We start from the raw sequence: 26823 nt of genomic DNA, 5'->3' as shown, positions 1-26823 counted from the left end.
CCCCTGTCAGATATAGACTCAAGTATTTATACTTTCGTGGAAAAACAATCCATAAATAGTTTTGCAAATGATAATTGAAACCAAATTTAGCACCTTTAAAATATTTTTAATTGGTCAATTTTTTAAATTACTTTTTGATTGGTACAATGTAAACAATAATGAAAATAAATGAAAAATGCATAATATAATAAGTTTCAGAAATATTGAAATACTTCAGATTGAAAGCTAGAATGATAAGAAGTCCATACAATTACAAGTTTACGTGTAAAAACAAATTTAAAATACACAAAACTTACAAGAATTTGATAATAAGCAGAGCCAACCAATGCTGCCACCTATTGAGGAAATAAGTCAACAATTTCAGTTTGAAAAGTAAACTAATCTTTAAAAGCATTTATTAAAAAAAGGTAATAAATATTTTTCATTACAGATGCAAACCCCGTTTATAACGATCCTTTCACTAAAATAACTAAAAGATAAATTCCCGATTTTATTGCACAGAAAATTATTCCATGAAAAATTATTCCAAAAAATTGCTTTAAAGTAAATGCCAAACTTTTTTTACTCGTTTTGAATAAAAAATGCTTCTATCAGCATAGCTTAAAGCCGGCATAGCATAGATTTATTTAAATCACTATATTTTTTGTTACTACCACACGCTTAAAATCCGTTTTGAGTATGATACGACCTGCTAAATTTTTATCCTAAATTTTCGAGTCAAATAATTTTTAGCTATGATAATTTTTTGCACTTAAATTACAACGACCTCCCTTTATAATAGCCGTTTTTGTTTCGTCAAAATGGGACGTTATATTGAGCATTGACTGCATAAGTTATTTTACGTTCCTATTTCTTTAAGAATTGATACGATTAATTTTATGTTTTTCATACCTAAGAGAGAGCTAATTAAACCTGCACCATTTGCATATCTATTACAATATAGTATTTATAATACATCAATTATATACATCAAATCTGATGTAACATGATTGCCAAAAGGCAGAGTAACTGATATTATATTCCACTAACTATAATTATATTAGTATCCCTAGTGAGTTAGAGAAAATGGTACTTATCAAAACGTAATTATTGAATGTATTTGAGAGGAATTATTAGAGAAGAGGGTTATTAATGTTCCACCATAACTAGTTAAATGCGAAAATGTACAGTGGGGTACAAAAAAATAATGTTTTTCATTGAGGAATCTTTTGCTTAAAGATTACGCATGAATTTTTATTAAAAATAAAGTTGTGGTGTTTTTGTAATTTGTATTTAGAGTTATCGTGGTAACTAGACATTTCTACTGCTACCCATTTCACGCAATAATTAATCATTCTCGAGGCAGTCAATTGATTTTAGAATTTTTTTTTTCTATCACTAGAGTTAAATCCTACTTCTTTAGCTTCAGAAAACTGCGACTAATATTATTCCTTAGCGTCAATTAAAGATATGAAGTTATCAAAAAATTGCTTGAAGAACGAGACGAATGATTGCTTTTCAATTTTGCTGTACTTTTTTCTGGAAATTGGCTGATACAAATCTTCAGAAGCATTCTACGTTAAGAATGTGGAATGATCTCGTGTCGTAATTTTTGGCAATTTTGCTAATTTTATGTATTTAAATGCTTTAATATTACAAAATTTTAATTTTTCTCGATAATGCAGTTTTTTGTTTTTGCTTTGTTTTGTCCGTTTAACAGGATGTAAGCATTTTATTCCTTACAAATTAAAAATTGTCCAATAATTGCAGTGTATAATGATAAAAAAGGCAATTCAGCAATGCAAAATTATATTTTTATTTGATATTAACTTTGACTAGAAGTGTTTTATACTTTTATAGAAGTGTGTAATAAAGATTCCGTTCACCTCAATTAATGTGGCGAAGTGCGTGAAAAGCAACATTAAATATTTCAAGTTCTCAGAAACTGTCTCATGAAATTGGATTTACTCTAAAAACGTCTTTTAGGCAAAATTAGTTTTTGTTGTGCTTGTAATTGTTATTTTTGTGCTTGTAATTGTGTTGCCTTAAATAACGAAGGAAAAAATTAGAAAAGTATGCACGTAAATAACGGATCATAGGATGGAAAATTGTTCTGGATGTTCCGTAGTTTTTTTTTTATACTGCGCATTAAAGCCGTTATTGACATTTTTAAAACAATTAACTTTTAAAAGTCAAACCAAAAAGTAGTGTGGGCTGAAATATCTTAACTTAGCTCATTACATTCTTAAAAAATTCCTCGAAATTCGGAGAGTTGCCCGTTAATCAGTACAGCCATTCAATAAAAAAAAGCCCAGTGGCCGTCATTGTAACGGGGACTGGGAAATAATGAATTGTTATTGCAATGACATGCAACATAATCAGTAGATTTGACATGTAAATTCAACACCCAGTTTATTAAAGGTTCCTGACGGAATTCAGTGATGCATATCTTTTCTTTGGTCATCAGCCTGCGGGCACAAATATCCGATCTCAGCGTGCTCAGAATAACATTCCCTTACATTCCCACCGCATTGGTGACCATGGCCAACGGCAGATAGCACTACTACAATTCTCCGTTTGCTGGATCGCATCGCATTGATTCAACAAACAAACGGGACACCTTATGAGAAAATAATTCAAAGAGAGTCGTAATTGTAAGATCATAGTTTTACGAGAATAAATTTATTTTTATGGTCACTCCGTAGTTGTACAGATTCAATTAGAAGAAAGCCCATCAATGCACCAAATAACAACTCAATATATTGATTCATTTCTGAAAATTTGATCAAATAATTTAAAGCATTGAATTTTTTCATTTGCTTATTCATACGAACAAGAAATCTTCGTTTAGAAAGAAATTATTCCTTCTTGTTAAAAGCAGTTATTTGAATAAAAACTAAGAATTAAAGAGTATAAAATTACCCATTTTTAAAATAAGGGTAAAAGGCTCAACGCTACGACTTTTACTTTTCCGACATCATTAAGTGCAGAGTTATTCAGACGTTAGAAAATATTTTACCATACACGAGTAAAAATTCAATCACTGGGCCTGTATTAGTTAATTAACATTGTCAAAGCTATAGTCACAACTGTGGTAGCGATAGTAGGAATGTTCGACGCCAAATACTAATATGTCACATGCACACACGAAAAAAAAAATTTTGAGAATGCCTATATTTAATTTTTAATAACTTAGTTAAATAACTTTAGTTTTGGGATTAATCCGTTTAAAGATAACTTATTAGTGATTCATTTATTATTCTCGATATTTCAAAAGTTTCTATGATTTTCTGTGATATTTTTCAATAGTTCGGTTAAACCTGGAAACAAAATCATTCAAATATATGTAATAAGTAACAATTTAATTTTAATTGCTATAATATAGTATACAGATTCACCTAAATTTTCATAAGGTCAATTTTTTCCTCTTTCAATCTAGAGGTCCTATTTTTTTACTAACCAGAGTGGGATTTGAGCAAATATTTTCAACTTAAGCAGCATTTTCTTTGACCCTTGGGTATAATTCTCTTTTCTTATTTTTAGAAATTTGAAGTTTGTAGACGGCAGGTAGTTAATAAAGACAAATACATTAAGTCGAAACATTGCAACAACCCTTTCATCCATTCTCAGATTTTTATATAAATGTTACTAGCAAAAGTAAAAGGATAAACCTTCATAGAGTATGTTTTACTCCCAAATGAGTTTACTCAGAAAGATATTAATGATTCTATATACAGAGAAAAAAATTGGAAAATCAAATGTAAATTCAATTATTATTGTTTTCGTTTTGCGCGTATTTTCCAAAAAATATTATCAATCGAGAGGATTTAATCTAAGCTGTAGTTTTTAAAACATTTAATGGCAGAATGTTATTTCTGAACATAATCAAAATGTTGAATATTTTATAGAAAAATTATTTCTTTATAATGAAACTCAAAAATAGAAAAATCAATAATTCGTTTAAATACCGTTTATTAAAAGAATCCAAGTAACTAAAGTACTTCCGCTAATCTTTTGAAAATCCTTTAAGAATTAATTAACCCTAGAAAACTTTTCGGTTCTTTTTACACCCAAATCGAAGTTTGGATCTCTGTATCTACTCATCAGAATACTTATCAGAATTTTCCTCACCTTCATGACTTTTCCTCCTTCTCCTCAATCTATCACCTCATAAAATTTATTATTAACTGAACTTTTAGTTTTCCTGAAAAAAATCGCCTTAATGTGTCCTGTGGGTCTTTTTTGTCCCAGGAATAAAAATATATTTTCTAAGGCTTTATATCTTACATGTAGCTACTAAAGAAGAGGTAAATATGCATAATTAAATGATTGAGGGAATGAATTTTTAATTGAGGGCATGAATTATACACGAATTAGTGTCAGATTTTTGAAAGCGTAAATATTTAGTCCGGTATTTTTTGAGACATTTAAGCTTTTAGAGGTAAGTTTTTTGAGACATTTTCAATATTTTGATTGAGAGAAGTCGTAGTTTTTGTTGATTTATGGTATCTTTATTTCGAATAAAGGGATTATCATAGTGCAAAACGTTTCTACCATTAAAATGAATATAATGCTTTTTGAAGCGTTTTTTTTTTCTTTTTGCCTGAATTTACAAACCAGTTGTAAATACCTTGAAATGCTGGAACTTGTACGACATTACTACTTACGAGATATCTCAAATTGCTTTAGCTTCATCTGACATTAAAAAAAAAATAAAGTTTTTTCATATGGTTTACGAGGACAGAACCTTTATAGTGATCATTTCTTTATTACGAATAAGTTTCGTCAATTTTGTGAACAATATCCCCCCTTCCCAAAATTTTTAATTTCAAGAAATAAGAAAATTTCAGAAATGAATGGAAACAAAAGACTATTTAACTTTTGCCTTTTCTAAAGATGAGCTTTATATTTAAAAAAAAATGTTTTCTGAAGTATATTGGTCCCGAAGTGGACTGATCGTAAAGACCCGGTTCCCATTAGAACACAGAAGTCAAGCATCACTGGCTGCGGTCAGTAAGTGGGTGTGTGACCACTTCAATCAGCCTGCGTAGGGATCAAGGGTGTATGGTATCGATCCTCGTTATACTGTTCGAGTGCTCGACTTCGCACGCTGGTTGTTGGGCTACCGAAGCAAGGGTTCCATACCTTCTGCAGAGGATCAAAATTGTAATGGCATGTTTTCGGATCCTTCACAGGGATGTCTCTCGTACCTTCGCCAATAGCTCACTGAGCAGCTGTAGTGTGGCATAAATAAAATACATTGCATAAGTATTAATAGTGATCAACCTTTTCTTTGAGAAAGCTATGCGAGTCATTGAAATGAGGTAGAAGTATTGTTTCAAAGAGTATTAACAATATTATTGGAAAAATATTCTCACTGACCAATCGCAATGCATTGGCAAAATTTTTGGCGAATCATCATACATCGATTATTGCAAAAAAATCTAATGGTGCAATTCGTAAAAGCAATATTTTTCTTATACGTGAACCATTTATTTTAGAAAAACCTAAGAGAGGAGAACCAGATATATAGATCAAAATGCAAAACAAATATGAAATAGAATGACTTGTAACTTGGAAATTCAGAAGAAGAGAGAAATATGTTGCCTATTTAAATAAAATATACAAAAAGGAATTTTTAAGTATATGCTAAAAATAAACACCTAAATACAGTTTACCAGTTTACTATAATAAATAGACTTTATTCGAGAGTTTTTTAATCTCCCTCTGAGTTACAGAATATTCATATAAACCAGTTAATCCGAGTACTTTTCTTTTTCATTTCATTTTTATTACGCTCTGAATAATTGTTAATTGCTTCAAAATTAATTTAAAGTTTCAAGGCAAAATTATTTCCGTACAACACACATAATATGAGCTCAAATTTTGCGTGAGACTTTTTAGACCAATTCATGAAGATATTTTGAGGAAATATTTTATGCATGGTAAAATCTTTGATTTAACTGTTATCTATTAAATTAATGCAATGTGTCTTAAAATATGTTATAATTTTTTTTAAAAATATATTATACTAGAGATCTCTACTTAAAGTTCATTCATAGCAAATCTTCTATATGAAATGCCTATTTTTTTAAAAAAAATAATAGGTTCTAAACAAGATTAATTAGGATTTATACAATTGAGATTTTAAATTAAGATTACCTGCACTGAAAGAATGAAGATTTATTTACACTGGCATTAAAAGTAATTTATCGTCCGACTATGACTTAAAATGTAACTAAAAAATATTATTTTTTGTTTCATATTATAAATGATCCAAGTTGTGGGTTTCACTGAATACTAGTCTAATAACTACTAAAGAAACTCTTAGATAACTATGAACAATACAAAAAAAAGACAACCATTTTCAGTTACTCAGTTCGAAATAATAAAATGTCAGATTAACACAAAGGTAATAACCTTTGTGTTAATCTGACATTTTATTATTTCGAACTGAGTAACCTATTTTCTTTTAGTTCAATAATAAGCAAAATTTATGCTCAGTACTAGTCTTATAACTGTAGATAATATAAAGAAATTTTAACTAACATAACGTGTAGTTCTACATGTACCCTAAGTCAGCATATTTTCAATTTGTTAATTAATAATATCAATAAAGAATGCTAGATTAACAAACATAGCTTATGTAGGAAATACATTTCATCATACTTATTTCTATGTCATAAAAATACCTGAGTTGTAGAAAAATTCTCGTAATTCAATCTGAATCTATCGTAGTAAATAATTGTGCTCGAGGCACTTTAGAAAAACATAACTTCCATTATTGTTTAATCCATGATATTCGAAACCTATATTGCTCATGAATGAGATTTTTATTTTATTTCGCTTATAAGTTAAGATGATAATTATTCTGTAACTGCAATAGAAAGTAAAAACAAAAAAATATATAACTTCCATTGCATTTACTTCTAGATTAAGCGAATTGAGTCAAACAAGTTCCAAAAAGCTATTTAAGAATAACAAAAATTATAAGCATTAATCATTGGTTACATGAATTCTTTCCAAAGAGAGAAAATCAGTTTTATGGGTTTGCTAATTAAATTTCAATGATCTGAATTTCTCACTCCCTTTTGTTTGATTCAAATATTTTGAGCAGCAAGAAATTCTTTGGTTGAGTGAGAAAAAGGAGAAATCATTGATGCATTAAGATATTTTGATTATCAAGGCAAAATGGAGAGATCCGAAGATTTTATTCTTTGTATGAAATGAAGACGACTATTCTGGAATTGAGAAGTCATGAAGTTGATAGGAAGTTCTTACTTTTTGAGATTTATCGAATTATTTCTTTATTTAGAAAAGTTTTTTATTTATCTAGATTATGAAGAAAACAAAAATTATATTTACAATTGATTTTCAATTGTTATTTAAATCAATGTAAAAATTTAATATTTATGAACTTTACTTTGATAATTGAATACATTTTCTCCTCTATTCAAATAGTTACTTGTCAGAAGAAAATGCATAAAATTGACAAATCTGAAAGCACTTGCGCTTATAATTTTGACTAAATGCATTTACGTAGATGCAATTTTTACAAATAAATTATAGTTACATGAGGAGAATTTATTGCTTATACATGAGCACTGAAAAACAATTATTACACTTTATAATATAATACCATCACAAATAAATATTTCCAGTGTTAATGTAAATTGTAACGACAATGAAATAAATCGAAAATTCTAGTTCAAGTTTTGTAAATAAATTTCTACCCAATATTTACTTGCAATTACTTTCTTACAATGGTGTTGCTCAATTTATTTTTTGCAGCTTAAGCATATACCCTTTTCATTTTTTCTTCTGATACTGCTCGTTTGTGGTATTGATTTGTTGCTTCTTTTTTATTTGGAAGCCTAGGTCATCCTCCACTTCGTAACTCAGCAATGTGACTCTCCTTCGATAGATTCAAACAACTCATTTTCTTTCATGCTCCATACACTCATGGTAATAAAGATCAACACATTTAGGCACTTAACTGCAATTTTTTTTTTAAATCTACTTTTGCCAACTAATCTCTAGTTTAAATTCGGATTGAAAAATTAAGTGACTGAGTAACAGTCGATTCTATATGATCACCAGTAATTCTAAAAGAATTTTTTTTTCATTGTAATTTAACTAAATCCTTATTAGTATTTTGCTTAATTCCTCCGATCAAAACCTTTCAAATGACTTTTTTAGATTTGCTGGTAGATTTAACCACCAAAAAATATTACTTTTAATGAACTAACAGGGTAATGATATAATTATTCTTTTTAGACAGTACACTAATATGTGGATCGCTAGAAGATGAAATTTCTTCAAATCAGCATGAGCAGTGTCCAGATATTCTAAAAAGAGACAGTTGTCATTGCCATTCAGCTGTTGGAAAAGTAAGTATTTATTAATTATACCAGCTCAGTTACAAAAAAAAATTATGGTAATGCTCCAAGAAGCACTTTTCTTTAATTACAAGAAACGAGTTGAAAATAAAATGTCATAAAAACTAGTATGGATTCCATATTATACTACTTACCGTAATTTCTATGGTTCTTTATGAAATAAATCAATTCAAATAAGTTTTTTTCTGAATTATTACACTCACATCTTAACACAAAATTAATTAATTTTTTTTAATCAAAAAAACTTAATTATCTGCAATTTCAAAGAGTTATGACTACATCTTTAAGTTATAAAATGTTATGTTCCGCCACTATAAAATACACTGAAGGGCCGTTTGACTTAAGATACGCTATAAAAATTTAGGAAGCAATTGCGATAAGGCGTAATTTTACGTAAAATCCATTTTTACAGTAACATTTTACCGAACAAAAAATCTGCATATACCGTAATTTTTACAGCCACATTTACTAAATAACTGTAATTAAATAAATATTTCTGTAGAAATTAAGATATAAAATTTTGAGAGAAAAATTTATGTTACCGCAGAAATTAATTTTACTATGAGATGGATTTTATGAATTCTGTACTCAAAGTGCCAATACTTTTCATCGTAATTTTTTTATAGTGTAGGCAATTTTATGCTAGTTGGCTATCGTGAGGACACTGTGGTAACAACAAGGCTAGTACTGCAGTTGTTGTTAATCAGATATTTCAACTACGAGAAAAGTTAAAACTTCTGAATTAAGCACATTTGCTCACGAATGCTCACTGGATAGACATTTACGTTCCGCAATTGCTAGAGAACTTGGATTTCAAGGAAACTTTTCCAAGAGTGTACCTCTTAACGGCACTATACACACAGCAGAGGGAGAATACTGAAACGAATTTGAACTATGCCTAACAGGGCCAAACTGGATATAAATTATGCATTCTAAAAGAAATTAATACAATATACAAGGACTGACATATAAATATCCTTACTTCACAAATAATAAGACATTTTTTTTAATGGCGGGCACTTGGGGATTGTCCCATTGGCCACAGGAATGCCAGAACTGCTACTCTTTTCTCGTTACCCAGTGGGCACCTATGGCGAAACCAAGGCGGTGGAGCAGCGTCGCCCACGTCACACAACCACAAACCCGTTTACAGGGAGGGTCACATTCACACAAAGGAGAAAGGACATAGAACACAGAGAGAGAGAGAGAGAAACATCCATGCCCTAAGCAGGATTCGAACCCGCGGCCAATGGCTCCGTAGTCTGACACGCTAACCATTCGACCACCTGGTCGGCATAATAGGAAACTAAAAACAAACATACATATTTTAACGACGAACTTTTATTTCAGTAAATGTATAGCAGGAATGAAGGTAACAAAAAACTATCGCCGACTTGTATTCAAGTGTAAATTATTTCCGGACGATATCTTAAATGCACCAACGTTGCTGTTTTCGGTAGCTAAAATGTTTAACGTAAAGTGTGAAAATGCTTGAGCTCGGGGTAACTTTTTTTTTCCATTATAAGAGTTTTAGATAGATTTACACCCCTCAAATTGTATATAAAAGCTCAATTTTGTGTTAGCTTAAAAAAAATTGCTACTTCGTGTATTATTTTTTGGTTTTTCCTCATCAAATTTGGAGAGTTATTACACCAAAGTTTTTACAGTGTAAGTATGCATCAGTGATAAAAATCCTGTAAATAGGGTGTCATAGTAATGGTAAAAAATTTCCAAAGTAATGAATTGCTTGCTCTACACTAACTCAAAACTAACACGAATCATTAAAAAAAACGCATTTCTTTATTATATTAATATGAATATAATTTCATTACATGATATTGTATTTTTAATTTCAAGTAAAGGTGATTACATGTAATGTTGAATGTAGTAACCATGGCATTAAATCTGATGCAAAAGGCATCGATAAAACTAACATATTCTTCATATATTATATTATCAATATTATTTTTAGAGAGAAGCAGAAGTGGAAATCTCTTCAAACTTAGGAGCTGTAATGTACGGAAAAAAAGATCGATCCGAATCATCGTCCGATATTCCAGATTATACGTTTAGAGATCCTTTAGGACCACCACAGATTACACTTACAACTTTTCAGTCAAAATCTGAACTCCCTATACGTCACACTATTATAGGCCCAAAGCTTGAAACTGTCATAAATGGACACGAAGACGATAGCTGAAACGAGATGACTCGGCAGTGTCTTTATCGTACCACTCACTGCTAACTGAATATCACTGTGTGCTTTTCGACCAAAATTTTGTTGTACATTTCCGTATTGTACAGTTTTGAAAAGCGATGAAAGACAAAACTTTTCAGTGCTCAGAAACCGCCTTCCGGTGAAATGTGTCGTTTGAATTGTGTTGAAAAATGTGATTTATCGTATTTTTAAAAGACTGCTATGGAGTTATTTGTACAAACACAAGAATTTTTATTCAAAGTTGAACCTGATATTCAGAAATATGAAAACTTATTTTCATTATGTATTTATTTATTTTTAATCTGAGACAGTCGGCATATTGATTGAGAGTATGTTTATACTATTAGGGCAACGTAGTGGTAAACCACACTTTCTCTAAAGCTGACATTTTTACATCAGATTGTTATTTTTAATTCTCTATATCTGTATGGAGTTCCTCCATATGGCATTGAATATATGAAAACTTGTTTAACTGGTAAAAACAATTGAAGGAACATATGGTTAATTAGCAAAAAAAAAAAAAAATACCGGGGCAAAATTAAATTAATCCGGGCCGAAATATCATCCAGTAAAAGACCAATATATGGGAAAACAAAATGGGCACAACCTATTTTATTTTTAAAGACTCTTGGCCAAGCCAAGCTCACCAGCCATTGACTTTTTACTATTTAAGTCGGAAAGGTGTGGCTTTCTCTTGAAAGAAGAGCACCGCAAATGTAAAAGAACGTTTTGTCCCCCAACCTAGCGGATAGATGGCAGCATCGCCTATTCGTGAAGTCTTTTTTATATTTTAGACATATATCTGAGAGGAATAAAACTTTTCTCTAGATCTCTATACCCATGATACAGCTCAGTGACTGACCACATGACTTTAAATTTCATCGATTTTACGAACACGCAAATAGCATGTGCTCGTTGAACCTTCGTGGAGTAGAGGATCGTCCCCAGACCTCTTTGGACAGGAGGTCGATTCTCTAACTACTAGGATACCACGGCCCATAGTAGTTTTTTAACAATGCTAAATGACAAATTTAAACTCCCGTTTTCTATGCAGATGAGAACACGCCTCAAGACAATGTCCAGACTGTATCGAGACTAATCATTGAAGGAAACCAGCCAATGTTTCTCTGCCCCAGATGTTCTTCACGTGCTAGACGTTCCTTTTTTCCACAGACAAAACAATGCAGACTACAGAGTATACTGCAGTCAGATCACCTACATTAAGTCTCTGGGTGACTTTTAACCGTGAAATGGATGTTCATGTTTCATTATACTGGCTACGAGACAGTTGTGTCGCTGTCATAAACTCATTCCTTTTAGCTAAAAGTCTCAAATAACTGTCTCAAGACGACGTTGTTGCCCTCTTGCGACTTTGACAAGGTCGGGAAGCAACTGTACCTGTCTTTGAGAACTTTTTCTCAGGGAGTAAACCATATTTCTTGAAACCCCGGTGTCTTTACAACAGGTTGCCTGCGATTGGCTCACTTCGAGTCTTCCAACTATCCGTCATCTTTTGGCATTGTCTGAACGATGACGACTGGCCATACTGACGATGGGTAAACAAATAAATTTTAAAAAAAAACTACATGGATTGGCTAAGCTACAATGTTTCAAAATGTCATCATGCTACAAGCTTTTTCGAGCAAATGATGTAATTATAAACAGTGGCGAGTACAGCGCCACTGTTTCACAACGTCACAAGCCACTGAGTAGTGGAGGTGAATCATCAGATACCTTATTCCTGAGCAGGTGTTTCTTACTTTGTTCTTAAAAAATAGTAAATACTAAATAAAGTAAATAACCGTTCCTCTTTTCAATTGTTTTTAACAGTGTATTATGGGAAAATCGTTTCACTAAAAATGATATTCAGAGCAATTTGAAAGTGTGGCTTGTCATTATATTGCCATGATCCCTTCAATTTTTCATTATTTCAATTGTATATCACAGAATTCTTTTTGTTTTGAAAACAATTGATTGAAACAAAAGCAAACACCACACATTTTTTTTTATAAAATATAATATTGAAAAACATGTTGATGTTGCAAATATCAATGGAAGGTTTTTGTCTTTGAATACTATCTTTTTTTTCATTAAAGGAGTTTTTGTTACAAGTAAAAAAAAAACAGCCGTATTAGACTCTTTTCTCTTTTCATTGGTAAGTAAAGTTATTATGACAAAAGCTGACATCTTTTTGACATAATTGAATGCAGAGCAATGCCAAATTGAATTACTTATATTGTTCATTTAAACGCTGTAACAAGATACAATTAGGAATATTTTCAAACTAAAGTTGAAAAAATAATTAAATACTTTGGGGGAAATAAATTATACTGATTTTTTTCTGTATATTTCTAAACTGAACAAACTAGTATATATTTAAAAGAATAACAACATTTTTTTGCTTATATTGTGAGTTCAAAATTCAGTGTTATTTTCAATTTGTTTCAATTTTCTGGAAAGTAATGTCACTGAGACGATTAAAAAGGTTATATTGACGCACAACAACATGTTAAATTGAAACAAAATGTTATGAAATAGATTTCTCCGGTATCTATAACTTACTTACAGATATATAAAGGCGTTTCAGTAAGCAATTTCAGGAATATTCTTCAGAGCTTTGGTACAAGCCTCCATCCTTTGCTAATCTCTCAAAATGATACCATTTTATGGAATTTTCGAAACCTCGAAGCATTATAAATTTTGTTACAGCAACGTCAGAAATTAGGAATGATAAGAAATTGTTGGCATCTTTGGCTGCGAAATCTATTATCATGATAGAATTTCCAATCATTAACTACATCAGGTCGAGACTATTTAGAATACATATTGCCTGTGTCATTCAATGAACATTTATACAACTGTCCAGGTTCAAGAATTCAGTCATCCGCGTCACATTTTTGACGGTCGTTTTCCTGCACGAGCTGCCCGATTACCTCTTCATAACCTTCAAACAAACTTCTCGTGATACCTGTAAACTTGGTGTTCTGATAGACAACCATACAGCCTAGCCTGCCTTCATCATGTGCACTGAATGCTGACGAATTTCTCATAAAACTAAATGGAAATTCATTCTACAATACACGGTGACTTGCAGGGGATTCAAAAATATGTTTTGCGAAAATTCCTATTCTAATACCCCGGATGGTCGGAGACAATTGAGCAGCCATGCACGTGTAAGCTAATCCTCCTTTATACCGATCAACCAGACAGATCATCCCGCAATGCTTATAAGCTTTATAATAAAATCAGCAACATTACTTTCCGAACATACTATGTAAGCAACTTGCGCTTTTATTTTAATTTAACTTACATTTTATTGAAAAATGTTTTATTTGATTTAAGTTACAATAAAATGTATTAATAATTTTAATGAATAATTCAAACTTGTTTTTTATATTTCACATATCCTTAACACTTTGGTCTCATAGTAGATATTTAGTTTAGACTGATCCCCCTTTTTTTCGAAACATTTGGTACTTCTTAATATATTGTTATAAATAAGAAATTTATAGCTAGAAATTTTTTTTAAATTCTTTTTAAAAAAATAAATCAAGAAGAAAAAACGAAAAAATAACTTAATATAATTAGATCGTCATAAATGAAAAATAAATTTTATATATATATATATATATATATATATATATATATATATATATATATATATATATATATATATATATATATATATATATATATATATATATATATATATATATATATATATATATATATATATATATATATATATATATATATATATATATATATATATATATATATATATATATATGATATATATATATATATATATATATATATATATATATATATATATATATATATATATATATATATATATATATATATATATATATATATATATATATATATATATATATATATATATATATATATATATATATATATATATATATATATATATATATAATTTTATATATATTACTACGGAGACGACTACGTTTAGATTCAAATAAAAATTTATACTTTGTTTTATTTTTCTGTATCGACAATCTCTTTCACGTAAGAATACAGCAAAATTCAATAGAATTTCGCAGAATCTGTTTTCGGTTATCGAAATGGGAAAAATATACGTTTTTTAGCAAACTACAGTTAGCCCTAAGCAATCTAAATACTTTAGACATGCTACCTAAGCATATGTAAACTCTAAAAAATTAAAAATACTGAATAGAAACTTAACTTTTCATGTAAAAACCAATAACGACAGACTAGGATAGTTACTAAATATTGCGGTATTTGTTTAAAGGATGCATAACAAAGCAAATGGTTAAAAAACGACACGCATTATAAGGAATAATTTTTTTCAAAGACAGATTCATTTTAAAATCTTGCATCTGGTGAGATTATCTTTACACATTAAAAATCTGCTTTTATCTTTCTTTTAGTTTTTCTGCAATTACAAAGTTTAACATTTAGTTCTGTGTACGTTAGATGCATTGTGAAGTAAGATCCAGTTCATATATTTCTTTTATATAACTTTCTGTTTGGATTATTTTACTATTTACTACAGTTTAAGAATTTGCACATGTTATTTATAATATTCATAAACTGTTGAGCCTGAAATGGAATTAAGATTTCTTCAAAATGATAATAATAAATCAAGAAAAATTAATAATTTATTAAAAAACCGAATAAATATATTCAGCAAATTTAAATGAAGGTAATGAAGTAAAAACACTTTCACGTTGATATACTACATAAATAGATTTCAAAAAAAGAATTTCCTAACATACTGAATACATAGGTGCTAAACATTTTTAGAAACTTATGAAAATCAAAAATGTTTTTAATATTCGGACTCACACTTTCGTCCTTCATCTGATTATTTTTTATGAGAAAATAAATTTTTTAAAAATTCTATTACTTTTTTAGTATTTAGTTTTATTATGGTGAATTGCTGTTTTATCGATTCTGTGCAACGGAAAGAAAATTCTTACAATATTCTCTTATTATTAATTATTTAATTTATAATTGATTTCTTTTTTTTCCAGTTTTTTCAAAAAACGATACACTTGGAAAACGTTTTATTTAATAATTCGTAAGAATATCTAAATCATTTCCTGGGTAGATAATTAATTAAATCAAATAATATTTTAAGCTAGGAAATCAAGCAAGAAAGAATAACTTACCTAAAAAAATAAAAGAATTTTGGTCTGATTCGGCTTTCTTACCCTCGAAATACCAAAGCCTGAAAAATATGGTTCTGATAGTTCACTCATAAGAACAGTTGAAACTTATGCGTTTCGTATACATTACTCTATGTATTAAAAATAGGTTAAAAAGCAAACAAAAACTTTTTGCACAAAACTATACCAAAAGGCACTGTCATTCCAAAGGCAAAAATTAATCATTAATTATTTCTTTTTACTTTTTAAATTTAATAATAACGGAAAACTTCAAAAGTTGGGAAAGCTTAAATTCTTCTTAAATTATACAATGTGAAAAGATATTTAAAATCAGAAAGAAATCGATGTCCCGAAAAATAAAAAAAAACCTACATTTTGAAGTTCAATTACTGAGAAACTATTCGCTTGAAATATTTTAAATATTGCCTATTAAAATATGCGTAGCATACAAGGTAAAAAAATTTTATTCTAAGTGTAAGAATTTCTTTCCGCTATTCATTTTCTATATTTTCAATAATGCTGCCTTTTTCCTAACATTCTGTTGTACAATTTTATTCTTAATTTATGCCTATAAATTTTTATTTGTTTAGAAAAAAGATAATTATATTATTATAGCAATTTTTATTGTCATCAAGATTTTTCGACCCATTATAAGAAAAACTTCATAATTTAATGAAAAACTTCATTTTCATAATTTGTAAGACTGTTTATTTTTTCAAGCTAACTGCAAAGTAATTATTTTACACGGCAAGAATTTACAACTCTTGCATTCTTTGCTACAAACTAAAAGTGAACTCATACTGCATTGAGAGTTGTAAACTGTGGTTTTATTCACGTGTTACAGCAGCACACGCATGGAACTCATATATATATATATATAATATTGATGTTACACAATGGCGAAAGGACGGCGATGGCAAAGCTAAATATTTATTATGTACTGATTTTTATGAGTATTGAATAAAGTAATTTGGTATTTATAAATAATTGTTCTGTGTTGATTTTCGTATAGCAACAGCGAGCTTAAATAATAGAATAGAACTTGTGTATTAAGAGTCCTAATTTAATAAGATCTCAGATTTAACGAGAGGATGTTTTTAGCGTAGCTCTGAATAAACAAGGATTTTTTTCCTTAATTTCTTTAAAATAATTTCATCGAACCAAAAAAAAAAATTTTTTTTTTGACTCACGATGGAAATTTCATTCCGAGGCTGTTTAAAAACAAACAAACCCATAGTTCAATTTATTCAAAAATTGTACAATCAAGAGAAAAATGTCTCCTTTGTGTTTCTTATGTTTCTGCGTCTATGTTTCTGATCAAATGTTGCAAAGTGCCAAATTTGACAGCAATGGGGTAAAAAACAATTAACCGCCAATTATAACCTAAGTCACTAAGTCTTAAGAAATTGAAATTTTTTCTAGAAGTAATACTAATTATAAACCTATATCATTAAGCCAAAATTGATCATCATCTTGGTATTCACGTATTACACCAGGAGGTGAGGATCTAATTTGGTGTCATCAGATAAATTCTCAAAAAATTCAGCAAGACTACTATTATTTATGCGAACTGGCATGTATTTCTTGAAATATCTCCATTTGAAGCAACTTTTGCGCCATCTTTATGTTGCAAGATGCAACACCCTGTATGTCAGATTGGGCTGCATTTTTGGAAAACCCAAATCTGCAATAAAAAGAAGTTTCTGTTTAAGACCACGAAGTTAGATCCACAAAATCTCCTGGGTGTGAAGAAGGGGTTAAGTTAGATATCATTGAAAGAATTTATTAAAAATGATTCATATATTTGTGTTTATAATTTTGATTCAACGTAAACTTCGTAAGCCCTTACGAAATTGCAGTAGGTTAGTCGTAAAAAATATCTTAGGATATCCCTATGGTTTTTTGCCTGTGTTGAAATATTACTATAAGCTTTTGCTATAAACGTATGGCAAATTTTTGTCATAAGCGTACGTCAAATTCGATTCTTTTGCGTATGGCAAATTTTTGCTATATGTATGGTAAAATTTTACCATATTTTAAACTGAATTGGTATATGCTATGTTTTTTTTATATAGTAAATTTTTGTCATGGAACTATTGTGTGCTATGGCCTATGATTAAAATCTTCCATTGGCTATGGCTGCATTTTTTCACAGTCTTTATGAAGCTTTATCCAAAGCAAATTTAGACAATATAAACAAATGTCATTGAAATAAAGTGAGCTTTTTGCAGGAATGATCACGCTACAAGAATGATAAAATTAAGTTTAAAGTAATTAATCTTATCAAAAAGACGCTAATTATGTAAGAGAGCAAAAAACCGAGATACTTGGAGAATTCAAATCTTTAAGACGCAATTAATTTGAAAGCATAAATAGAGTAAAGATAATAAGAGTAATTTAAAAAAATTGTAATAGACTCACAGATTTGTCTGTTTTCAACAGTTCATTAATTCAAAATTAATCTCAACCTCAAATATTGAGCACAATATCCTAGAAGGGCAAAAAACATAACATTTGATATTAGTGAAATTCAAATAACATTGTTATAGCCGTGAGAGCTAATTTGTTTCTAGATTCTTCTTAAATCATTTCACACCAAAACCAGTTTGTTTACAAAATAAACTAAGTTCAAAAATAAAAAAGACGTTGTTGAAACTAGTGGGATATTGATTAATTTCAAGAAGTTTGAAAATCAGTTTTGTCAATAAATAAATATAACATGAGAAGAAACAAAAGAAACAAAAGTTATTCGAAAAAGAAAACGTAAAGTTGACAATAAGAAAGGGAAAAACAAAGGCGAGAAACAAAAATAGAAAAAACACAATAGTTAATAGAGAAAAAAAAATTAAAAATTAAAAAAAAAACATAGTGGCCGAGAGGGGAAAATCTGGATAAAATGCTTTTTCACGCAATATGGAAATGAGGTGAGGAACCAATATCTTTGACTAGGTAATCAGCATTCATTTGAATAAAACAAGATTCCTGGGAATCGAGATAAGCTAATGTGACTGGAGTGGAAATAATTTTGACTTTGCCTAAATAGAATGTATGCCCAAGATTCTAACAATTTGCAGCTATTGATGATTTCACGTATTCTTGATAATGGACATATCTGTCATGCTCATGAAGTCTAAACTTTAAAGAGCATTTTGTTTGTCCGATGTAGCCAAGTAGCCACTGACAAGAATTATGGTAAATACTCCAGTGATTATTAAAGCTTATAAGATCTTTAAGAGAATTTAACTTTGTAAATAGGGCTAAAAAGGACTTAAAACCAAAAGGGGAAGGAATATTAGCAGTTTTATAACAAACGGGAAAAAAGGCTCCATTAATAAGTTCTCTGCAAGAATCAAAGGAAGTGGGACGTTATACACCGAAGAGCCATTACATTATGACCACCCTCCATCTATAACAATGGGCTCGTCCAGGTTTTCATGGTTTCCCGCCCAGGAACAATGTTTTCATGGGGCATATTAGGACCCATAATTCTCATAGAACAGTGCCTGACGTCAGTAAGCTAGTTGAAGACCAGGTTTACCCATTCATGGCAACAGTTTTTCCGGCGGGAGATGGTGTTTACCAACACCATGTCAGAAGGGTCGAATCGTCGAGGAACATTCCAGTGACTTTCAAGTCATGTCTTAGCCCCCAAATTCACCTGACCATAATCCAATGGAGAATTTGTGGTCCTACTTGGAAAACCAAATTCGTGCTGCCACGCTACCCCCTCGCAATGTGAGGGAATTGAAGGACCAGTTGGTGAGCGCATGGTACCAGATACCTCAGACTACCTATCAGCCCCTTGTGGTATCAATGCCACGGCGGGTGCTAGCAGTTTTGAGGGCTAAAGGTGGTCCTTCATGTTATTAGCAGGGTGGTCATAATGTAATGGCTCTTTGGTGTATGTGATTCTACAATTGGCATCACAGTGCGTTTGGCTGTAGTGAGTTTAGCAAGAGCTGAATCAATTGAAGATGGATTAAACCCACGGTTAGCAGCAAGAGAGCGGGAGTTAAGTTCGGAGTTTAAAAAGCAATTTTTGGGTGATCACATAGATCCAGATACGTGGTAAATTTTACCGTACTTTTTTTTTCAATGCACTTTCTCTGAAAAAATATAGTTTTTCTCCGACAAATTTATATTAGTGACCCTGCTAATAACGGGAAACCACAATTTGCAAAATATGGTCCCAATATTTTAGGCAGAGGTGACATGTAAAAAATTTGCATTTTAATATTTATTTCACTTTCTACTTGTTTCACTATATCTGAATTACTTTATTTCGCAGAATCGAAATTCTCTGAACGCTTTTATAAAACTCGTTTACCCGAACACAATTTTGTGTAAAAAATGATTGTAAAATTTAGTTCTTTACTTTTTTTAATTATTTATTTAAGCGGTTAGCTGAATAACTACTACTGAAATTGGCATAACGACATCAAGGAAATTACTTAATTTGAGATGATATTATTCATAGCTATGGAAAAAGTCCCCATTGTGAAACTAGTTAAACAAAAGATCTTGCTGACACGTTAATAATATAAATATTATTTTTAAAAAATTCAAAGAATGTGTCAAAAGTATTACTATGAATATATCAACTACGCATATTTATCAACAGCAAAAGTATAAAAGTATTAAGTTATGAAAGAGATTAATGAATAAGTAACTTTTTAAGTACCAAACTGTAGCGGTACAAATATGATTCCAATGAGTATATATATATATATATATATATATACTCATTGGATATTATATATATATATATATATATATATATATATATATATATATATATATATATATATATATATATATATATATATATATATATATATATATATATATATATATATATATATATATATTATATATATATATATATATATATATATATATATATATATTGAAATTTTAATGTAAATTAATAAATGAAATAAATAAATCGCCAAAACTGGAATATTAAGCTAAATATATATTATATTTTTTAAACCAAATCGTACACTCGTTTTTAAACTCATGGTTGTGAAAATTGCATCACCATTAAGGACTTACGCGAGTGAGCTGAAATGTTCAGGAAATGCAAAGTAGAGCATAATATGCAAATAATTAGAATTTCAGACCCGTAGCGCATGCGTATGCTGAGCAGCGCCCTCTGAACGGTGCATGGATCCGAATAAATAGACGCCTGTAGCGAGGCGTGTATGGTTATCGGTGGTTATCTGCTAGTGGTTAAACGTTAGCTCAGACGTTACTTATGCCTCTTCGATGAAAGAGAGCGAGATTTCAACAACTCACGGAGTTTGAAAGGGGGAGAATCATCGGCTTTCGTGAAGCTGGATTGTCTCATCGTGCAGTAGCCGCTCGTGTGCAGCGTAATAGCAGCACAGTGATGCGTGTTTGGAAGCAGTGGACGGACGAGTGTCAGACAACTCGGAAATCGAGGAGTGGACCCCGAAATGTCACGTCAGCTCGCGATGATACACACCTGGTCCGCATGGCGCTGACAGACCGTTCGGCTCCCTCTAGACAACTGGCAAAACAGTGGTCCATGGCTACAGGTGTTTCATTGTGTGCTTTATCAATTCGTAGACGTCAACTGCAGCGTGGACTGCGTGCAAGGACTCCTTTATACAGGATCACCCTCACGCTAAACCAAAGCCGCCTGCGGCTACAATGGGCCAATCAGCATAAGGACTGGCATGCTGATTGGCAGCATATCATGTTTTCTGACGAATCCCGCTTTAATTTGTGGTACCATAATGGCCGCATTTGTGTCAGACGCTATGCCTGTGAACGCCACCTTCCGGAGTGCATTATCGAACGCCACAGTGGACAAACATCCGGAGTTATGGTCTGGGGTGCCATAGCATATCATGGACGATCTCAATTGCTACGAATTGTGGGTAATCTGAACAAAAACCGGTACATCAGTGAAGTTATACAGCCCCAAGCTGTTCCCTTCCTTCAAGCCTTGCCAGGCGCTGTGTTTCAACAAGACAATGCCCGCCCTCATATTGCTAGGACTGTTCAATCCTTCCTTGCATTGCGGCAGGTACAGCTTCTTCATTGACCAGCGTATTCCCCAGATACGTCACCGATTGAACATGTGTGTCATTTCGTTGGTCCTCGTCCTGTTGCTTCTACAGACGAACTTTGGGTACGCATACAAACTATATGGAATGTTCTTCCTCAGAGAGACATTCAGACTTTACTTGACTCCATACCACGTCGTGTAGCAGCGCTTATTGCGGTGCGTGGTGGCTACACAATATACTGATTTCGATCTCCTGTTATTGTTTGTTTGCTTTGAAAGTTTAATTATTTATTTGTACCACTACCACTCAACCGTGTATTAAATTTCATTCAATTATGACGATTTCTTCATGGTGTTGCAATTTTCACAAACAGGAGTTTACAATTTTAGAAATATAGTAATATTATAACATAAATTTGCTCATTTTTTTGAAATTTTGATATGTTTTTGAAAATTAAATACAAGTGCTTAAAAGAGTTGCACTCGGCTACAACTTGCCTGCAGCTATAACTGTTTCAAATCTTCAATAACTATAGTTCCCCTATTTTATAAATAATAAAAAATAATTTAATACATAATCACGATTGGAATAAATATTTATCCTTTAACATTCGACGCTCCCTAGCTCATGGCTCCCGGCTATAAATATTATTAAATTAGAGGGTGGAAAACAATACTTACTTCTCCATCTCCTGAAAAGATGATGACTTGGTTTACTTGAGATGAATTTTAAGGAATATATATATATATATATATATATATATATATATATATATATATATATATATATATATATATATATATATATATATATATATATATATATATATATATATATATATATATATATATATATATATATATATATATATATATAGGGAGAGAGAGAGAGAGAGTATCTCGTAAGAGGGCTGTGGCAAACTTCAGATTCTCAACAGGCCATGACTGCTTGGCAGAGCACCTCAACAGAATAGGTATCCTTCCATATAGTGAGTGCCAAATCTGCAATTCGGGAACCATGAACACAGACCACTTGCTTGTATGCCCTTTACTGGACAAACAATCTCAAGAGCGGGGTGATCTCTGTAAACTTTACTGGGATGCTAGAGATCACATGAACTCTCTGTAAAGACTACTCCTCATTCTTCACTGTATATATATTTTTTTTCTTACTTTAATTTTTTCTATGTGTTCTTTGTGTATTAATATGCGTTTGTCATGTGTTTTCTTTGTTTGTTATTGTAATATTGTTCCTTTTTACTCCTTGTTCATGTCCACTTAAAGTTGAACATAGTATATGAATTAATATTTCCAATAAAGCCATATGTAACAACATATATGATTTAATACTTTTAGTTAAATGAAACTGGGTAACCTTATACCTATTTAATGGTATCTTATACACAAAACTACTTGGGGTTATGAGGTATCAATTAAAATACCTTAGGAATCACTCTGTCCCCTCCGATCATTCTAGATATAAGGCTCTATATATACGTCCTTACAAGACTACCATACAAGAGACTAAATTAAACCATTTTGGATGAAAAGTCAAAAGTACTCAATCCTTCAGTAAGTTGTTTCTTTTCATTCTAAAGTAAAGAAAAAGAGTGGCCAAACAGCCCCATCCATCTTTCTAGTGTTAATTACTAAGGTATTAAACAAGATTAAGGAAAAGTGGATTAGCTGTTTTAATCGGGTAAAACTTAGGGCGAAGCGATCTAAAATTACTTATTTCAACCGTTTCCGGATAGTGAGCATTAGACAGACCACCCTAGTTAATCTTTCATATAATCTTAAAGTTAAACAGATAATACTATTTTCAGTATAATATGTATATAGATTTAGAAAGTTTCTTTTCTAGTCTCTCTTATTTGAGATTTTAAAAAGAATGTCTGATGCTAATGCAGTCTCGAACGTTTACTCTTAATATCAAATAAAGAGCTGAAGTGATTGCAAATGATTTGTCAGTTCTGTTTAACTGTTGCACGAATTAATGACTTTTCAAAACAGAAGAAGAATTAAAACATTAAAAGAAGAAGAATTAAAAACAATAACGGCTAAAAACAAAAAAAAGAAGATAAAAAGCTTGAAATTATGCAATAAATATGGAAATAAAATTGGAATAAATCTCATATTTGGTGAGAACCCTTTTATTCTGATACAGTTTTTCTAAATGACCTAAACTAACCAAAAAATATTTCGTCAAGAAATTCCTTAAAAAAGTTATGTCTGTTTTAAAGTATGCAACATTTAAGAGACATATTATTTTAATGACCTCATAACTTAATATGTGTATAAAATTATGCAATGTCGTTTAGAAATATATTACGAATTCATTAGAAAGAAAATATCCAAAACAAAAAATAAATAATCTTTAGTTTTATTACTTCGAACTTCAACGTTTCATTAATTTCTATTTGGAATTAGAGAATGAATAAAAGTGTGAAACAATGTTTTGTTTGCCAATAATTTTATTTTTACACGAAAAACAGCATAATGTTTATAAACTAAATTTTTGAATCAAACGTGAGGCGCAGAAAATTAATTATTCCTCTAAAAATACATAAAGAATGAAAAATGCTAGTCATTGAGTTGAGCTGTCTAATCATGGACTACCAATGTTATGTTTTCCTCAGGATGTGGTAAATAGATTGTCAATATCAGGACGGAAAATATAAGATTGATGAATTCAAGCTTTTCAATGACTTTGTTTTTATACTCATAATTAAAAGCCGTCAGAGGATCTGAGAAGTAGTGATTTTCCGATGACTTTGACTGATGAGGACGCTTTCTTTAGTTAACTCTTCAGTGAGGTACAAATATTTAACTAAGTACTTCAGTAGCTTTATAACAGCTGACATGAGAAAAAAAAATATCTTCCTCGCAATATTTTCATTCAGCCGGAAAAGAAGTTTTCTTCGGAAGAAGCTTAATTTTTGAGATCAAGATCGTTGTTCAGAAAGCAGAATAAAAAGAAACACTTTTTTAGCTGATAATTAGTATCTTTGGAAAACAGAATTTCACTTTTTTTGTTTATACAATCTTACAAACGTTTTGTTATTTATCAAGGAAAATACAGCTATTTTTGTTGTAAAAAAATAAATATTTTGAATACATTTTTATGAAAATAGTTTTATTTATTTTTTTTTGCTTTAAAATGAATGATAATTAAGAGTTTTATTTTTATATGTTGTCTTTAATAACCGTTTCCAAAATATTTTTTTTTCATAACCTATTGAGACAGAGCGCATGTATTGATGTAATGCAAACCATATGTATTGAACACTATATGGTACAATTTCCTTAAAAAAAACATGAATTCAAGATTTTTTTTTTCTATTTTTAGGCCTTTATTAAATTATGGTCTATGTAAAACTATTATTGGATTTATCCACGTTGGTTGGAGCTTATAATCGCAACGAGAAATTATGCGAAATTTAAGAAATTCGATTCAAATTACCTTTTGTATCGTTTTATAGCACATAAATATCTTATGACATAAGTGAAGAGGATTTCAATGATTTGAAATTATACAAAATCTTTGAGAAAAAAAAAACTGTTCTTTCGATATTTTTAATAGCGTTACATTATCTAAATACACTAAGATTTAATAGCAAAAAAAATGAGTAAGTATTTAATTAAGATTTATGCAAAACAGATAAATAACAAATTACAAAAATTTAATTTTTGAATTTATGCAAGAGTTTACATAGAAATGAATTTCGTAACAAGTTTGGATCATTTCGAACCATACTCTTAATTAAGCCACATTATATTTTGAGAAATTTTAGGTAACATCAATTAAGCACATTTCTTTTTACATTACTGGATTGAAAACCGAATATTTAACCTAATTTGTGTGTTTTAATTGACATGGTATTCCAAACTGAACTGACCGTTTTCAAAAATGCGTAGCTAAAATACGATAAACGGTTAAAATTTTAAAAAAAATATTGCAGCAAGCTCGTGGAACAGAGTACAGATTTTCCTATGAAAGTTGCTTATTTTAGTTTAAAGCTATTCCTATAGATGGCAGTGCTGATTATTAAAATTTAAACTATTGAAAATTACATCATTTTTTTCAGAATCTTTTTAATAAGTAAAAGAGCAACAATAGATAACATATGCGGCGGTGTCACCTGTCAAAAACTTCTGAACTAAAACTAAGGTTTCTTGGAGAAAATTCAATGCCTTCTGACAAAAATTTTCTTCAAAGAGTATTATTCTTTTTTTAACTTCAATTGAATCTGTGTTATAAACCTTTGAAAGCCATTAGTCTTATTTTAGGAGTTCTATGAGCGTAAGTTAGGAGTTCTATGCTTTTGAAAGTTCTATGAGCATAATTTTTTTCTATTACTGTTCAAATCAATTTGGTTACTTATTTTACGCATTACTTTGAAATAGTTTGTTAAAAAAGTGATTCAATTTTTGAAATTTTAAGACAAGTTTTAACCTTTAAAATACTACTAATTCATTTAAAGTGAAAATTATGTATAGATGCTTGGATTTCCAGTCGCTTCTAGATTTCAAATTTTATTAAAATAAATATTATAATCGAGGATGGATAAAGATTCCCAATCATTTAATCTCATATTATAAAAAAGTAACAAAATAAATGAATGTTTTCTTTGCATTAATGAATTTCTTGTAATCGTACAATAGATAACCCCATTTTAAAAAACTCGTCATTTTTTTTTATTCAAACATATTCAAGAATAAAAATAAATTAAAATTAGTTACATCTTGTTCCTTCATTTTTTAGAAAATTCAATATATTATTTGGTCTTATTCACTCGTTTTCATCATAATTCTTTTTTCAGAGTGATATAGAGTAATATCCTCAATGTGGATACAAGTTCGGTGAAGCGTAATGCATAGCTCGATAAATATTCCAAAAAAGCATGTAGCACACCGTTCACAGAGACAGTGTAACCAGGCACAGGAAAAGGAAAAAAAAGAAACACTAAAATCCCAAGCCAGACGATTCGCATTCAAAAATCGGGAAATTCATGGCAATAACTT

General features: G+C 30.3%; 1 protein-coding gene across 1 annotated transcript in view; it reads left to right on the top strand.

Moving 5' to 3' along the window:
* The window catches only part of LOC107452704 (adhesion molecule nephrin-like), a 435364-nt gene extending 424243 nt beyond the window's left edge, over nt 1-11121 (top strand). The window contains exons 21-22 of the mRNA XM_071188109.1: nt 8257-8369; nt 10351-11121. Of these exons, the coding sequence (XP_071044210.1) occupies nt 8257-8369; nt 10351-10578 (341 nt within the window). The 3' untranslated portion in view covers nt 10579-11121. The remainder of the gene's footprint in view (nt 1-8256; nt 8370-10350) is intronic.
* Nucleotides 11122-26823: the final 15702 nt, after the last annotated feature.

This window comes from Parasteatoda tepidariorum, chromosome 12, assembly GCF_982258835.1.
Source record: "Parasteatoda tepidariorum strain Cologne lab strain chromosome 12, Ptep-v5.0, whole genome shotgun sequence".
Lineage (NCBI taxonomy): Eukaryota > Metazoa > Arthropoda > Arachnida > Araneae > Theridiidae > Parasteatoda > Parasteatoda tepidariorum.
Note: the sequence above shows the minus strand (reverse complement) of the source record. Positions and strands in the feature narration are given on the sequence as shown.